Source organism: Neoarius graeffei, chromosome 10 (assembly GCF_027579695.1).
Source record: "Neoarius graeffei isolate fNeoGra1 chromosome 10, fNeoGra1.pri, whole genome shotgun sequence".
In the NCBI taxonomy this organism is placed as follows: Eukaryota; Metazoa; Chordata; class Actinopteri; order Siluriformes; family Ariidae; genus Neoarius; species Neoarius graeffei.
The window spans coordinates 21,145,967-21,163,359 of NC_083578.1; the positions used below are offsets into that span (position 1 = coordinate 21,145,967).

Consider the following 17,393-nt stretch of genomic DNA (forward strand, 5'->3'; position numbering starts at 1 on the left):
GCGTACAAGCAAGGAAAAAATAAGTTTTATTAATAAATAATAATATATCCCCTTTAAAGGAACAGTCCACCGTACTTCCATAATGAAATATGTTCTTCTCTGAATTGAGACGAGCTGCTCCGTACCTCTCTGAGCTTTGTGCGACCTCCCAGTCAGTCAGACGCGCTGTTACTCCTGTTAGCAATGTAGCTAGGCTCAGTATGGCCAATGGTATTTTTTGGGGCTGTAGTTAGATGCGACCAAACTCTTCTGCGTTTTTCCTGTTTACATAGGTTTATATGACCAGTGACATGAAACAAAGTTCAGTTACACAAATTGAAACGTAGTGATTTTCTATGCTATGGAAAGTCCGCACTATAATGACAGGCGTACTAACACCTTCTGCGCGCTTCGACAGCGCATTGATACCTTCACTCCTCTTCGGGCACGGCCAGGTGGGCGAATGCCCTGGTCCGTCTGCCCTGTCTAAAAAAAATGGTACAACTCGAGCCCCATGGTAAAACTGGGACTTTGTCATTTTTCCACATGAGGCCCATGGTAAAACCACACTTCCAGGAGGGGCTGCCGTCTGCCTCCCAAGCCGGCCGAGAGCGCTCCTCGTCGGGCACGGCCAGGCGGGCGAATGCCCTGGTCCGTCCGCCCTGTCTAAAAAAAATGGTACAACTCCGAGTGAAGGTATCAATGCGCTGTCGAAGCGCGCAGAAGGTATAGTGCGGACTTTCCATGGCATAGAAAATCGCCACGTTTCAATTTGTGTAACTGAACTTTGTTTCATGTCACTGGTCATATAAACCTATGTAAACAGGAAAAACGTGGAAGAGTTTGGTCGCATCTAACTACAGCCCCAAAAAATACCATTGGCCATACTGAGCCTAGCTACATTGCTAACAGGAGTAACAGCGCGTCTGACTGACTGGGAGGTCGCACAAAGCTCAGAGAGGTACGGAGCAGCTCGTCTCAATTCAGAGAAGAACATATTTCATTATGGAAGTACGGTGGACTGTTCCTTTAAAGTATTTTGCAGAATATGCCGCTAAATAAGCTGTTAAAAAAAAGAACTGACAGAACGTGCGTAAAAGAGATTTTGTTTGAAAGAAAACTCAAAAAGATATACAAGAGCTTATGTAATCTGATCACATACACAAGTGAAAACTGTATTGAATCGCTCCATGTAGCTCAGCTTATAATTTTCTAGCAATTTCACATCAGCTCGTATAACTGCATACTTCTGAGCAGTGTTCCAATTACCATGTCTCAGTATGTTCAGTCCCCCTAGTTATCTCCAAAATGAAACTAGCATACTACTGTATATGATGTCCTCGAGCGGCCTGCTTAATCCTAATATAGTTTAGCTGCAATCAAGAGATTTACTATCAGCCCTCTGTATTTATATTGGCAGCAGAAATACATCATTAGTGTTCATCTGGAGGCTTTCAAAGGACAACAGTGTGAAGACACATGTCCATGCGTAATCAAGTTAAGGACTAAGCTGCATCTGAAGAGGGAGATGCAGTGCAGCCTCGACACTAATCACAATCTGATTTCCTTTCATTGATCAAACCAAGCCTACTGCTGCCAGACAATTTGTCTTCACTTAAACTATAATTTATAGGATTATAGGATCTGATTTTTTTCTTCCTCCCAATTTAGCCTAATATTGTATAATGTATTAGCATGTTGTATAATATTCTATTTTCAGTTATATGAATGTAATAAGCCTGCAGTAAATTTCGTTCAATGTGTTTGTTTGAATATGATGCTCAATATTGTAAAACACTTTCTGAGTAATTTTATAGTTCCTTAATATGCAGTGAGTCACTGTATAATGCATTGTTAGCTTTTGGTCTAGTGATGCCCCCTGGTGGACGTTTTGGTATAATTGGAAAACGCTTCCTCAATGTCCATATCCAGTGGTCCTTTTCTGATTATTGAGACAATTTTAGTGTATGACAGAAACAAAAGTTTTACTAGATGCATGCAGTGAGGTCCATAAATATTTGGACATTTTCAACATTGCTCATTTTGCTGTCTACCACAGTATATAGGTGTCTGATGCATCCAAATCAGATGAACAGTGTAGGAATTACAGAACTTTACACTTCTGGAACAACTTATGGACAGACCAGGCAATGTTTAACTTTAGAAATCGATCTCAACTCCTGGGAGTCACTTGCTGAAGATTGTCCAGCATGGCGAGCAACATGCAGCAGATGCACATGCAGCAGAGATGAACACATCTCTGAGGCCCAGAAGAAACAAGCTGTGTGAAAGGCTCGAACTATCACCACCCCCACTATAGCACCTACCCACACATGCCTGACATGTGGGCGTATCTTCAAAGCCTGGATTGACCTCATCAGTCACCTCCGGACCCACAACTGCCACCCACCAAATTGAAGTCATGGTCATCTTCGACCCCAGAGGACAAACATCATCGTCAACTTGTGCCAAAATGCTGGGAAGAGCAGAGTATGGAGGAAGGAAAGGAACTGCTTATGATTGGAAGCACACCACCTCGTCTTATGGTGTGAGTGTGTAGGACTACCAGTGGAACTGGCTCCCTTGTATTTATTGCTGGTGTGACTGCTGACAAAATCAGCAGGACGAATTTAAAATTCTCAAGTGTATAGAGCTATATTATTGGCTCATATTCATCCACATGCTTCAAAACTTATTGCTTGGTGCTTCACAGTGCAGACTGACATTGACCTGAAGCATACTTCAAAAGCAGCTCAAGAAGTTTAATATTCTGCTCTGGCCAAGTCCTCCACCTGACCTGAATCCAATTGAGCAAAAATTTCACAGGATGAAGGCAAAACTGAAGGCAAGAAAAAGGAACAAGCAGAAACTGAAGACAGCCGCAACTGATCTGCAACCAAGTATTAAAAATGACTGCACCTTGAGCTAGAGGTCTGCGCGGGTCGGATTTTTCAGTCCCGCTCCCGCCCACACCCGCATTGTGCAGTCCCACTCCCGCCCGCGCCCACAAAGAATTATGATTTTCAGTCCCGCTCCCGCCCGCGCCTGCCATATTTTGTCCCGCTCCCGCCCACAAATCCCGCATGATGCAGACGTTCGCGTTATTTCTCAGGAAAGTTCTTGTCTTGACACAGCGTGATGGTGCCCCGCCCCCTACTTTGAGTGGATTTGAGCATAAATATCTACAGCTCACGTTCACGTTTGTTATTATTTACCTTGTTTCTGAATTCAGCATGTAGTGTCTCTAGTAATAATAATTAGTGCTGTCAAGCGATTAAAATATTTAATAGCGAATCGCACATTTTTGTCACATGAGAAACCATTGTAATTCTCTGATCAGCATAAAAAAGTGAATGGGCTTGCTTTGTACCAATGTTTTTTTTTTTTTTTTTATTGCAAAGCAGAGCTAGCAAGAGAACCATGAGTGAACAACTCTAATCAGAAAGACAGGTTACACAGTGACGGTAGGCTTGACTCAATGCTATCCCAGAAATCCTTCCTGTAATATGCAAATTTGGCCACCTCTGATTGGACAGCTAAATTTGCATATTACAGGAAGAATTTCTGGGATAGCATTGAGTCAAGCCTACCGTCACTGTGTAACCTGTCTCTCTGATTAGAGTTGTAGACTAACTCAAGCAGAAAATCACTTCACTCATGGTTCTCTTGCTAGCTGGGTGTGAACGGCAAGTGATTAGAGTGCTCAAAGGATTTCCCGTTAGGGTGATCAATGGCAAATTTAAGATGCCATTCCTCACTCAATCTGGCAATCTGACTCTCTCTGCAAATTTAGGTATCTTAAAATGTTTTTATTAATGCCAAATAAAATATCCAGCACAAATTATATATGATAGACATAAATTAATAATTTATAAATTTTATTTCAAACACGTTTTTAGTTAGTGGGACTGCAGCTTATCACCGCTCCCACCCACGCCGCATACCGTATGTGCACTCCCGCTCCCGCCCGCGCCAGCATATGTGAACTTCCGGTCCCGCCCGCGCCCGCAATGAGCTTTCAAAATTTGTCCCGCACCGCACTGCTTTGCAGCGGGTCCCGCGAGTCCCGCGGGACTCCCGCGGGAGTGCAGGGCTCTACCTTGAGCTCATATTCCTAATTTAGTTTCAACTCCTATAGACTATGTTAGACAACTAAAATTACAATAACATTATCAATCTCGGGCGGCACGGTGGTGTAGTGGTTAGCGCTGTCGCCTCACAGCAAGAAGGTCCTGGGTTCGAGCCCCGGGGCCGGCGAGGGCCTTTCTGTGTGGAGTTTGCATGTTCTCCCCGTGTCCGCGTGGGTTTCCTCCGGGTGCTCTGGTTTCCCCCACAGTCCAAAGACATGCAGGTTAGGTTAACTGGTGACTCTAAATTGACCGTAGGTGTGAATGTGAGTGTGAATGGTTGTCTGTGTCTATGTGTCAGCCCTGTGATGACCTGGCGACTTGTCCAGGGTGTACCCCTCCTTTCGCCTGTAGTCAGCTGGGATAGGCTCCAGCTTGCCTGCGACCCTGTAGAAGGATAAAGTGGCTAGAGATAATGAGATTATCAATCTCCAAATGTTATGAACCTGACCATATATTCATCAACAGCCTGATATTTCCACAACAAATTAGCAATTACAAACACTGTACAAACAGTTAGCACTGTGAAAATGGCTTTTCCTAGGTCTTAGGCACCGCCTAAAAGCAGAGCTCCTGATGAGTGTATGAGTAAAATATTTACAAGGGCGCAAAATGAACCTGAAGAGAATAATAATATTATAGCAAATGAATCATCGAATTGTAGTGTCATGTATTGCTGCATTGTCTTGTGACAGTGATACCAATAATGAGATACACATCGCAGTTACGAATACATATTAATTCCTTTCTTTGACACTGCATGCCATGTGCCAAAAACAACACCACGACATTTATTATGGTGTGACTCTGCTGGGTGCCTGGTGGACAGCAGTGAACCAGCGCTTTCACTTTACATCACTACTATAATGTTAAAATCAAATATCAAACTTGAGATGTCAAACAGTTGTCTAGTTACATCTCTCACATCCATGCGCATTGGCACATGTGCAGCACCATTAGGAGTAATTACCATGCACCTGTTCCTGATTAGAGCTCAATCATAGCACATATATATAAGGACTCTCGGTAACACACAGACTTTGCGAAGTATACGCTCTGTACCCTGTGTCTGATATTACCAAGCCTTGTATTTTGGATCACTTTTCTGGGTTTGACCCTGTTTATGTTTTTGGACTGTGAGTATTGTTACCGCTGATATTCTGTCTGTGCCTCACTCAACCACTGCCCGTTTTTCGAGTCTGTCTTTGTCTATGTTTTGGATCTGTTTGCTAGCATGTTTTCAGTAAAACTCTTCCTGTGATTACAACTGTCTATTGCCCTTACAAGACAGAAACTGTCAATTGTCCAACAAGCAAGTGGACTAATAAAACTGCTTTAACTAGTGTAATATGAAACCGCTGTGAATATTTTCCATAAAATGAGTTAGTAAAGAATCCCATGCTATTTTTTAAAAAGCAAATTAAAAATAAGCGCTGGATAAAACCCCATCTATCTTATGTAAGTAAAGATACAAATTTCGTTGTCAAGTGTTGCATTGTCTGGTGGTCAAGTGTTTATGAAATACATTGCCTTGCACTTACGATCCTATTCCCTGTGGTGGTAGACGTACATCGTTTGTACATAAGGACATCGTACAGTTGCAAAAGCCATCAAGAATCTGGTTGAAGCATTACCATATTCTTTTAAGTATGGAGCTCTGCTCTGCTCTGCTGTCACATAGAATATAAAGTGTGTGGTGCTGTGATTACTGCCTTTAATTTGTGTGTGTGTGTGTGTGTGTGTGTGTGTGTGTGTGTGTAGTGGCACTGAACTATCAGTCCGAGGGCCGAGTCCTTCAGTTGAACAGGGCCAAGTTCTACAGCAATGGCAACTGTGGCTACGTTCTCAAACCTGAATGCATGTGTGAAGGTGAGGTTGTTTCCACTGAGCTTTGTTTGAGGGTGTTATGGGTAAATTTTGTCATAAAGCATCACCATCCAGCCCGGACCACAGTGTAAGGTGATTTTTGAGGGCTGGTTTTCTGTAGTAATTGCATCTTTGGGGGAAGCCATGGCCTAATGGTTAGAGAAGCGGCTTTGTGACCAAAAGGTCGCTGGTTCGATTCCCTGCTAGCAGGAATGGCTGAAGTGCCCTTGAGCAAGGCACCTAACCCCCAACTGCTCCCCAGGCTGCTCTGAGTATGTTGTACATCACTCTGGGTAAGAGTGTCTGCTAAATGCCATTAGCGTAATGTAATCTTTTCTAATGGAGAATCATACTGCAGAAAATATTGGTCATGAAAGTATTTATCCAGTCACATGAAAAATACACATGAATTGTACTTATTTCCTATGCATAAAACATTGTGCAGCGTATTTCTAGATATTAATATAGTGAAATAAAACTCTTATCCCATTGCCATGTGTTTGAAAGCGTTACTTTGAAGGAAAAGTACAGAACAACTTCATAAAGAAGCTCTTTTATGTTCTTATAACCATACATTTATCCTCAAGAATCTTTTTCCATTTGCAGGTCCTTTTAATCCAATGTTGGAGGACCCATTGCCAGGACAAATGAAAAAACAGCTGGTGGTGAAGATTATTAGCGGCCAGCAGCTGCCCAAACCCAAAGACTCCATGCTGGGAGACCGAGGCGAGGTGAAGCCTCCACCAGAAATCATCTCTACTTTCTGTCCATTCTTTTTACCATTCTATCACTTTATTTTATAGTTATAAACTTGAAACATTTGTAATCCATTTTGTTTTTGAAAGTCACTTTTGTTTCTCTTGAAATGTTCTGTTGACTTTGGAAAATGTAATGGACGTAAAACGCCTCTTCTGTGCTTTTCAGATCATTGACCCCTTTGTGGAAGTGGAAATCATTGGATTGCCAGTAGATTGCTGTAAGGAGCAAACCAGAGTAGTGGATGACAACGGTAAATGACAGCCAACAGACTTATAATCTGTTGGCTCATTGGTTTTTATTATGAGCCTTGTAGTTATTGTATTTGATGGTTTTAACTGTGGTCGTGTTGTACCATTTTGTCTGAGCGATGCAGAAATACCAATGTATACATAAGTGCTTCTCTCCTGTCTTCTTTCTCTCATTTTCAGGGTTCAACCCCATGTGGGAAGAGACCCTGGTTTTCACTGTGCACATGCCAGAAATCGCACTGGTGCGCTTCCTGGTTTGGGATCATGACCCCATTGGTCAGGACTTCATTGGCCAAAGGACCATCGCCTTTAATAGCATGATGCCAGGTATCTTCATTAATTACTTTTTGTATACTCAATTGATATGCTTGATAAGGATCTGATCCGGAATTATTGATTCTGGTCGTAATGTGAAGTGTTGATTTTGTTATGCAGGTTACCGCCATGTGTATTTAGAAGGGATGGAGGAGGCATCCATTTTTGTTCATGTGGCTATGAATGACATCACTGGTAAGGTAGGTACTTACAGGGAAGTGCAGGAACTTGTGGTTGTAGTTCAACTTGTGAGAGGCTAGTCCTGGGTTTGCACTAACCTATTACATTCCTCTTATTTATTTATTTTTTCCTGTGCTCAGATTGCATTTGTGTTATAATGCATGGGTTCTCTGACCTTTTAATGTTTTGGGAGAAATTAGATTCCATTCTATTCCATATAACGGTACTAAAGTGTACTCTTTGTTCAAAAGTCTCTATTGGTGAATCCGAATTCAAAAACCTTTATTAGTGCTGTAAACATTTTGAAGCAAAATACTTTCTGCATGAATTTTAATTGGAAATGACTGGTTCTAATAATTGTGATAAAATACAGATAGAGGTACAGAATAACCTCTTGCCCTTTGAGGCCGTTAATTATCTTGTGCCATCTTTCATAAATTGTCTCAGTTTTTCTCAGAAATACGGATGCTTGTCTTTATATAGTTCTCTTTCTCTCTTTGTATGGTATTTCCCTCCCTCTCTCTGTCCTTCCGCTTCTCTCTCTCTCACTCCTCTCTCTCTCTCTCTCTCTCTCTCTCTCTCTTTGTGCTTTCAGTGCAACCACCTTAGTCCAAAAGCTGTCTTTAGAGGCAGGAAATTGTTAGGAGCCCTGATGCTGTCACTCAAACTTTCAGGTGTAGTGAGACGCAATCAGCACCTTGCATGTGCCACATGACCCTTCCTCCTGCCCCACCTCCCCCCTCTCAAGCGAGCAACCGAGCCTGTGCTAGCATTCAGCCTTGCCAACTCATGAAAAAATGAGTTGTGACATAATTGTGACTGCCTTTACCTCGCCAGCATTCTCATTCGACCCCTAAGCAGATCCAATGTCACCATCCGCTGCTGCAGGCACGTCGGGGGGGGTTGCATCAGGCACTGCATTCCAGAGGCGACAACGTCTCCTCTTATTTCACTTAACTCAGGAAATTCTCAAGCTGCAATAGGCTCTCAAATGCCCTGTTAGCATTATCTAGGCATTTCATCTGACAGAGCTAAAGGGTATGGCCAAATTGTTCCCATATAGCTGTAACCATAGAATGGACATTGGACCATGCTTATTCACTCCCAGTTTGTTGTTTTGTTGTGACAATGAAGAGCCGGAGGTTGCCAGGTACTCTTTATGACAATCTGTTTTGCCAGATGAGAATTGGGTTATCAGTAGTGTGTACTATTGTTGTTAATACTTACTAAATTTCTATTCAGGTTTTCTGATGCAAATTACTACAAATCGCTATAAATACCTTTAGTCTTTCAGTCTTTGTTAAACTTAACTTTGAAACTGTCCTAATACAATACAAAGAGGATATTTGTTTTTATTAATTGTTTTTGTAATTGCCACTTGTCTTCATTGATGTGTATTTAAGTAGCATTTGCGGATAAGATGCATGACGTATTACACGTAACGTGTAACGTGATACACATTTCAGGGGATCTACTTTGACATGATTCATGAAATGACACTGGGTTTATTGCTTTGCAGAATATACAGCAGGGGGAATATACTGCCTTTTCATGCACTTTCGTGTATTAATAATAAATAAATAAATAAATTCAAATGCTCAAGATTTAAAAAGTAGAGCATGATATTCTGTTTCAGGCTAAATAAATTACTTTTTTGGTGTTAAGCTTATAACCCAGTATCATTTGTAAGGCCCCTGTCACACTTATTCGGAATTAGCAGGAATCAAGCAGAACCAGCCGGAATGAAAAATTTTTCAAAATTCGTGCCACATTCAGGCGGGAATTTCAAACTGACCAACATTCTTACAGCTTTGTAAGAATGCCATTTGAATACTTAGAATGCGCTTCGAACCCGCCTCGAATGATTTTTCCACATTCCGGGTGTATTAGCTTTCAAATGCAGTTCAAATGTAGTTGGAACACAGTAGGAATACCTAGAATACTGTTAGAATGCAGTAAGAATATTAAAAATGCTGTACGAGTGCGGTTCAATTGCTGCCCGAATACCACCCAAAGTCTGGTCGGAAGGTGCCTCGAATGCTGTACGAATTCACCTCGAATGCAGTCAGAACGCTCCCGGAATAGCCGCCGAATAGGTTTCGAACGTCTAAGAATGGGGTGGCACGGTGGTGTAGTGGTTAGCGCTGTTGCCTCGCAGCAAAAAGGTCCGGGTTCGAGCCCCGTAGCTGGCGAGGGCCTTTCTGTGCGGAGTTTGCATGTTCTCCCCGTGTCCGCGTGGGTTTCCTCCGGGTGCTCCGATTTCCCCCACAGTCCAAAGACATGCAGGTTAGGTTAACTGGTGACTCTAAATTGACCGTAGGTGTGAATGTGAGTGTGAATGGTTGTCTGTGTCTTTGTGTCAGCCCTGTGATGACCTGGCGACTTGTCCAGGGTGTACCCCGCCTTTCGCCTGTAGTCAGCTGGGATAGGCTCCAGCTTGCCTGCGACCCTGTAGAACAGGATAAAGCGGCTACAGATAATCAGACGTCTAAGAATTCAAAGAGAATGCAGCTCGAATACTTAAAATGTACTTCGAATATCCCGGAATATACGAAGAATTTTCATTCCGACGGCATTCCGGCTCATTTGAGGCACATTCAGGACATTCTGGCAGGATTTGAAGTGGCTTGCCATTTCGATTTTTCCCTCGAATGCGATCAGAATGTTTCAAATGCTGTTGGAATGCCGTAAGAATATTTAGAATGCAGTCAGAATGCAGTTAGAATACACTTCAAATGCCGTTCGATATTTCTCCTCTTCGAATGCACCTCTGATGTTTTGAGCATTAGCAAAACATTCGGGCCGGCCACAAGAATGGGCCCAAATGTTTGGAATGCACTCAGAATGCAGTCAGAATTTTTAGAATGCACTTCGAATATCCCGGAATATACGAAGAATTTTCATTCCGACGGCATTCCGGCTCATTCCGCCTCTAGTGTGACTACCTATAAGTAAATGTCCTCATTACATATACACCCTAATCTTGCATCTCCATTTCACTCGAGCGAGTTCTGCATTCGCACTCAGTTGAATGGATATCACATAATAGGACATTGTGTAAACTTAGATTGATGTAATGTGTTCCACATTTTAACAAGTCATTTGCATTTGTCTTATTGTTTTGTGTCTGTGTTAACGCCTGTCACTGTCAGTCCAAAAATGAAACAAACAAACAAAAAAAAAGTTGAAGGAACAATTCAAAAGCAAAAAGGATGGATAAGTGAAAGAGGAAAAGAAACTGTAACCTTGCTTTCATCTGTTCCTAATATTGTTAGCATTGTAGATGCAGTGGGTTTTTTTTTAATAAACTATAAACTGATGGAACTGTTAATGTATAAAGCTATATTTAAGCTATGTTGTTTTTTAAACTATTTTTTCATTGGCATATGAAATGATACTTGGTTTTTCTGTTTTTAGCATATCTTTGTTCAAAATTTAACTTGTATTAGTTTGAATAGATCAAAGTAAATATACTTCAATAAACTGTCTATTTTGAGATTTTTAAAGTAAGAAATGGTTTAGCATGATTGAGTAATGTTAAATACTCATACCAATCACTTCAGATGTGACAAACTTTTCAGCTTTGTGTAAAAATATTGCTAGCTTGTTTTTGTACTTTTTCTTTAGTTTGACCTTAAAATTTCCACAAAAAGCCTTCTCGAGACATGCTGTTCACCTCAGTTTCATGAGGTTCATGCTATTTTTTCCATTGTTTGCAGGCACGGCCAGCCAGCGGCATAAAAGGGCTGTTTCACAGAAATCCAAAGCAGGCTTCTCTAGACAGCCATGCTGCTGTGCTGCACAGCCGTAAGCCCGCTTTTGGAGCCCACCTGCTTCGCCGCACGGCCAGCGCACCCACCAAGGGCCAGCCCAAAGTTAAGCGTGGCTTCCCTGAGATCTCTATCGACACCAAAGACTATAGCTCGGAGGGAGCCAGCTCGGAGCGCGAGTCTGAGGAGGGCCCAGCTGCCCACCCCAACGGGGAGACGGCAGCATCAGCGCAACCGTGGGAGCACGGCACCAACGGGCAACTCCACTCGGATGATGGTACAGGTAAGGTAAAGTTTGTCCATCCTGAGCCTAGGGCCAAACCATTGCATAATAGGAGGGACATGAATGAGCCCCTAAGGAGAGCCAACAGGCTAAAGTTGCAGGATTCATTGGAGAAGCAGGGTGTTTTCACCTGTGTCACAGTGAACAGCTGTGGCCGATTAGGAATGACATCCAGTTGCATGAAGTGCATGATTGGGACAAAGGAGAGTCCAGACCTGGAGAGGAAAATAGTGGCCAACCTTAAGCGAGGGAGATCAGCTCCTATGCCAGAGAGGGTGTCTTGCTCACCCACAGTTATCCATAAGGTCTCCCCAGAACCAGGCCCAAGACCTAAAGCCTTAGTCTTACCTAAGCAGCCAGAGCAATACCGACCTGAACCTGAAGTCCAGTCCTTCAAGCCTACACCAATGCCAAGGGTACGATCAAAAGCTAGACAAACACTGGAGTTTTCAGACAACCCTGTACCTGGGAATGCCTTCGCCAGGAATGCAAGCTCATACAGCATACCCTGCAGACACCTCCAGCCACCTGAAGCTCCAGTTCTAACCATACCAGACAGCAAAACTGGCTTAAGCAGGCAGCATCATGCACGAACCAATTATGGCAGCAACTGTAGGGACTTTAGTCCTATGAATGGTGATGAGAGTCTTTCCAAAAGCAATTGGAGCAGCTGCAGTAGTCTGGACAGTCTGGATCTGCTTCCCATAATTCCACCACAGGTGATGGACACACATAAGCGGGTTGTAGGGACTCTACAGCGGGAGCTGAACACTCTATTTGCCCAGAAAATGGAGGAAATTCGCAGTAAATCACCCTTGTTCTTCACTGGTAAGACCATAGTAGTTCCTTGAAGGGATCTAGTTGATCTCAGTGTCTCTGTGGACCCTCAGTGCTGTAGTGGAGCCCCTAGATTCCCAATGACTGCAGTGAACACCTTCAGATGAAGTAAATTTATGGATAAGACATGAATAGGCATGACCCAATACAGTGTACACCATGTGCCACTTTTTTTTTTTTGCAAAATTTACAGTGATTGTAGTGATTAAAATATCATTTGGATAATTGTGCATACCTTAAAAAATGAATGAAATGTGGTAGTATTATCACTTTTAATGTGATAATAACTTACTGTCACTGAGGTGGAATTCTACTGAGGTTATGGAGGCAGTTAGCCACTCTGATTTGCAACACATTTGAGAGCTTTTCAGTGAAATTTAAAAGATTCTCTACTCCAGCTCTACTCCATAATTGTACCAGGCTTAGATCTAGTAGATCTCCCAAACTTATCAGTGTTCTACTCCCCAGTAGACTCTTTAGGCCTATAGTAAACTCTTGCTGATGCGTCTTTTAAATATGTATAGCTTTATAGATTTTAGACAAATGTTATACAGTATGTGCCATCAAATTATTAACTGGAAAGTGCTATATTTTTTATACCAACTTCATACCTATGTGAATTTTCTTTCTATGAGATTGGGCTGTTTTATTCACACGACACAAAATATTACACAATACTAAATCGAAATCATTGTTAGTAGAGTCACAAGACTCTTATATAAGTTGCTTGTGTAAGTACATTAATGCTGTCCATCTGGTCTGCAACCCTTAGGGGCAGTTTAAAAGGGGTGGGGGTGGGGGGGGGATTGGATTAATCTGAGTTTGTCTTGAGTTACTTTTGGTGGGGGTTTTGCATATTTTTATGTGTTTATTATGCATTTTATGTACAATATCACGTGTATAGTGGCATATATTTGCAAAAAACCCTGAATTATAATAATTATTTATTATAAGTTTTATTTAGTGGCAAAATAATGTTACTGAAATATACTTTACATCGTATTTAAAAATTAGGCCAAAATTAGGCAGAGAAGATTGGAATTATTTTGTCCATAGATTACTATGTCATCAGTAATTTCATCTATTATTTTATCTTCATCGATTATTAGTGACTTGCTTGTTTGCCAGATCACAAGACAGAGGAATAAGTTGCTCTGTCTATTGCACAACTCACAACCCATGCAATAGACAGGAAATTGTTGAACTCATTCCTCAGTCTTGTGATCACGAGTGCTTTACCTTGGGATTTAAAAGGCGTTCTTTTGTGTTGCAACTCACATTAGAGCAGATGGGTTTTACATTATTCAAAATTTGTGACATTATTCTGAAAGGGATGATCTCAGTCTCGAGTCCGGAAACTTCACTGTAATGTTTTATTTCTCTGTTCTATTCACTTCATACACTTTGTTGCATACCCTGTAAAGCAGTAAAATTTTAAATCTTTTATGTATCTATGGAGCATCTGCTTTTCTAAAATACCGAATTGCCTGTATGCCCAAACGCTTCCTCCTCAATTAATTGCTCTTCTATATATTAATTGATCCCTTCTGTTTATGGTTCTTATGTTCTTACGAAACTGCCTTCCTTCCTTCTTGCATGCTATCTTTCCTTAGAGCAAAACTGAGGGGGTGATCAAAGTCAGGTAAACTCACCTTCGATATGTCTGCTTTTCCACTGCATAGGTTCTGTGTTTGTCTTTGTCTGCTATGGGCAATGCAGAACTCTGCTGTCATGTCTTTTATACTTTTACTTCTTTTAACTTAAGAAATGTGTTTCTCAAGGCTAAGGAAATGTTATACAATAAATAGGTCCCGTAAAATGGTTGCATGATGATCTGTGATGCAGAGGGTTTGTTTTTTTGTTTTTTTACCTGCTTGTCATTTGTATTAATGCCAATCAAATACAGGTGCAAATTAGCCCTGTGCTACATACAGGCATGTTGCATGTTTGCTACACATCTGTGTATTTGTGCTATTTGCTTATTATTATGATCTGTGATGCACATATGGCAGAAGCAAATTATTTGTTATGCAAAAGCCTTTAAAGCGTAGTAATGAGACTTTGTTTGCTTGTCCTTTCAGATCATTCCACAGTGATCATTCCTTATCTGCATGTCCTGGAATCTATTGCAGAAGAATATCAACAGAAATCCTACTCGACATCCATGTGCAGTCCAATCCATACCTCAGAACATTCCCCCAGTGATGCGCTTAGCTTGTCTCCACCATCCACAGCAATAACAAATACTAAGGAAGACAACCATAGCCCTGTAAAAACAAATGAGGACAAGCTATCTGTTTCTACTCAGTGTCCCATCCCAAATGACAGTAGTGAGGAGGATCATTTCAACACTTCCCTGTCCATGAATTACCTTGACATTGGGAGCAACAAGCCCCTTGCACCAGAACAGGCAGTAGATAAAAACATGAGTTTTAGTGGAAATGTTTTACCAGATGCAGCTGGTAAGGTTGAACAAACTTTAGAGACTGAGACTGCACCTGAGCTGGCCACAGTTAAGAGCTCCCAGAAGGTTCAGGCTAAAAAGACTTTAATTGACAAGGACATAGCGCAAGGTTTGTATCCTGGGCCGAGGACTCCAGTTCGAAGGACCAAAAGTGAGGGCCAGGTACGGGCAGCGTGCCCTGTTGATGAGCAGTCAGCAGTGCCTCAGGTCTCCATCGACGCAACTATCAATGACCGCCTCTGGTCCAAGCTTGACCCAAGCACCCACCGTGACAGCGTGTCATCTTCGTCCAGCATTTCCTCGAATGACACTGTGATTGACCTCTCCTTGCCCAACCTGGCCAGGAAGAGTCTGACCTGCCTCCGAGCTGCTCGGGATTCTCATGAAAGTCAGGATTCAGTGGCCAACTGGAGTAGCCCATCTCGGTCATCAACTACTTCTAGCACACTTTGTGTCAGCAAAAGCAAATCCAATCCCAACTTACGGGATGGGCAGATGTGTGAGCCAGTGGACGAGCTTCTTCCAAGGCAGCTGGGGAGTGAGCATGACAACAAACGGCTTATGCAGCGGCGTCACACCTGGAGCAAGCTGTACATAGAAGGCTTAAAGCAGTCATCATCGACTTCTAGCAAGAAAGCGACAACTCCTGCACCAAAAGACTTAAATAGTGGCTCCAAGTCAAAGAGTCTGGGTGACCTCACGTCAGAGGACATTGTGTGCAACTTTGATAGCAAGTATCGCAGCATCAGCCGTAGTTTTGTGGTCAGGCCTAGCCGCCAGCAGAGGTCCCCAAAGAAGTCCCAGGATGACCTGATGGAAAGACTAAAGAAACTCACTGATGTAGAACCACTGACAAGCAGTGATTTTACATCCCACCTGCATGACTCAGAGGCTGAAGAGAAGGAGGAGGAGCGAGTAGAGGCACCACCACTGAGGAGGAGCTCATCGCGCAGCCAGAGCCGGGTGCGTTATATTGCCAACCGCGCCAGGCAGGCCCAGGAGCGGCAGCGGCTACAAAGCCTCTTAAGGGGATCCAACAGCCCCATTGAGGAGCGTGGAATCCCCGAGGGAGCCTGCAGCATCACACGGAGCCCCTGTGCCAGCCTGGACTTGCTGAGCCAGCTTCCTCCAGGACCACCCCAACAGATCCCTCGTAGCCCAGATAGTGAGGTCTTTTTCATGCTCCGCCTCTGATGAAGCAAGGGTGCACTGAAGGTCTGCAGACAAGTAACACACACCATGTTTTTGTTAGTCCAACTACTGAATCAGACACTTCAAACATCTGATATGAAGTCTATTTCATGCACTTCTGTTGGTGTAGGTGGATGATTTGTTACCAACAGTTTGGATAAAGCTGCTATCAAGATGGTTGTACATCAGGCCCAACAAAGAGCATGAAATGTGGTAGATTCCAAAGGTTCTACACCTATAGAGAGGGATACCGCAGTTTTTATAATATGTTTACTGTAAGAGAAAATTTCCAAAGTTTTAGGTGCAAAGCCACACTAATAATCTCTTCAGTGTATTGTCCTAAATGCACTCATTCCTTTGAAACACTGGTATGTCATACAGAAATCAAACAATCCCAAACTGACATCGGTCTTGAATTTTATCATTTTTAGTTAAATGGCCTGCTGTAGCAATAGAGAATTATGTGTTGAACTGTATGAAATATTACTTCTCTCACGTTAAATCAAATGACATGTTTACTGTACTTATGGAAATATGAAATACCAATGCATCTTGTTGGTGTTTATAGTGGTGAATTTTTTAATAACAAATGCATGGAATGTCTTTGCAACAGTAATTTATTGTTTCTTAGAATTTTTTAATGTTTTTTTTTTGTGCTCCTTTTTCAAATTATTTGCGTTAGGCGAAATGACAACTGCCTATCCTACTTTTATTATTATTATTATTATTATTATTTTACTTTATAGAGCACATGGAAGTTTTTGCCATTTGGCGTAAACTTTTGATATTTCAGTTTATGAACTGTATAAAGTATCAACAGATTCATACAGAAATTGGCTTTCCTTTTTTTTTTTCTTTTTTTTTGCATGTCAATGATGTACTGCAATCTTTTTGGTGTTCCACATTTAAGGTTTTACATTTTCCACCACTCAGCATGTGCAATTGTCAACAGTATGTATCAGTCTGTGTTTAAGAATTAAGGAATTATGTTGAATATGAGCACACTGATACAGTTATTCAATGGCACATACTATAATAGGATGATGAAAGTGCACATTTGTCACTTTGTACTGTAACATTTGCACTGTCATGTCAGCTAACTTTGCAAGAGTCTGGGACAATTTTTAGTAAAAGCATATGTACATACGGATTGTGGGTGTCTGTTTTATTCTCATTTCTCCTCTTCATAAGACAGACCTAATTTGGAAGCCAAGAAGAAACCAGGAAGCCTTTATTTGTCACACGTACATTCAAGCACAGATTTAAGCATACAGTGAAATTTAACCTCTGCATTTAACCCATCTGAAGCAGTGAACATACATGTGCACGCACAAGTGAGCAATGAACACACACACATACCCAGAGCAGTGGGCA

General features: G+C 42.0%; 1 protein-coding gene across 4 annotated transcripts in view; it reads left to right on the forward strand.

Annotated features, from left to right (window-relative positions):
• plch2a (phospholipase C, eta 2a) overlaps positions 1-16,720 on the forward strand; it is a 336,349-nt gene extending 319,629 nt beyond the window's left edge. For 3 of the 4 annotated variants that reach the window (XM_060931507.1, XM_060931506.1, XM_060931508.1), the window contains exons 17-23: positions 5,868-5,975; positions 6,579-6,703; positions 6,897-6,981; positions 7,160-7,306; positions 7,415-7,494; positions 11,194-11,527; positions 14,446-16,720. In XM_060931507.1, coding sequence (XP_060787490.1) covers positions 5,868-5,975; positions 6,579-6,703; positions 6,897-6,981; positions 7,160-7,306; positions 7,415-7,494; positions 11,194-11,527; positions 14,446-16,022 — 2,456 coding nt within the window. In that variant the 3' untranslated portion in view covers positions 16,023-16,720. Of the gene's footprint in view, positions 1-5,867; positions 5,976-6,578; positions 6,704-6,896; positions 6,982-7,159; positions 7,307-7,414; positions 7,495-11,193; positions 11,528-13,977; positions 14,007-14,445 lie in introns of all 4 variants that reach the window. The other variant, XM_060931509.1, reaches the window with a different exon arrangement.
• Positions 16,721-17,393: the final 673 nt, after the last annotated feature.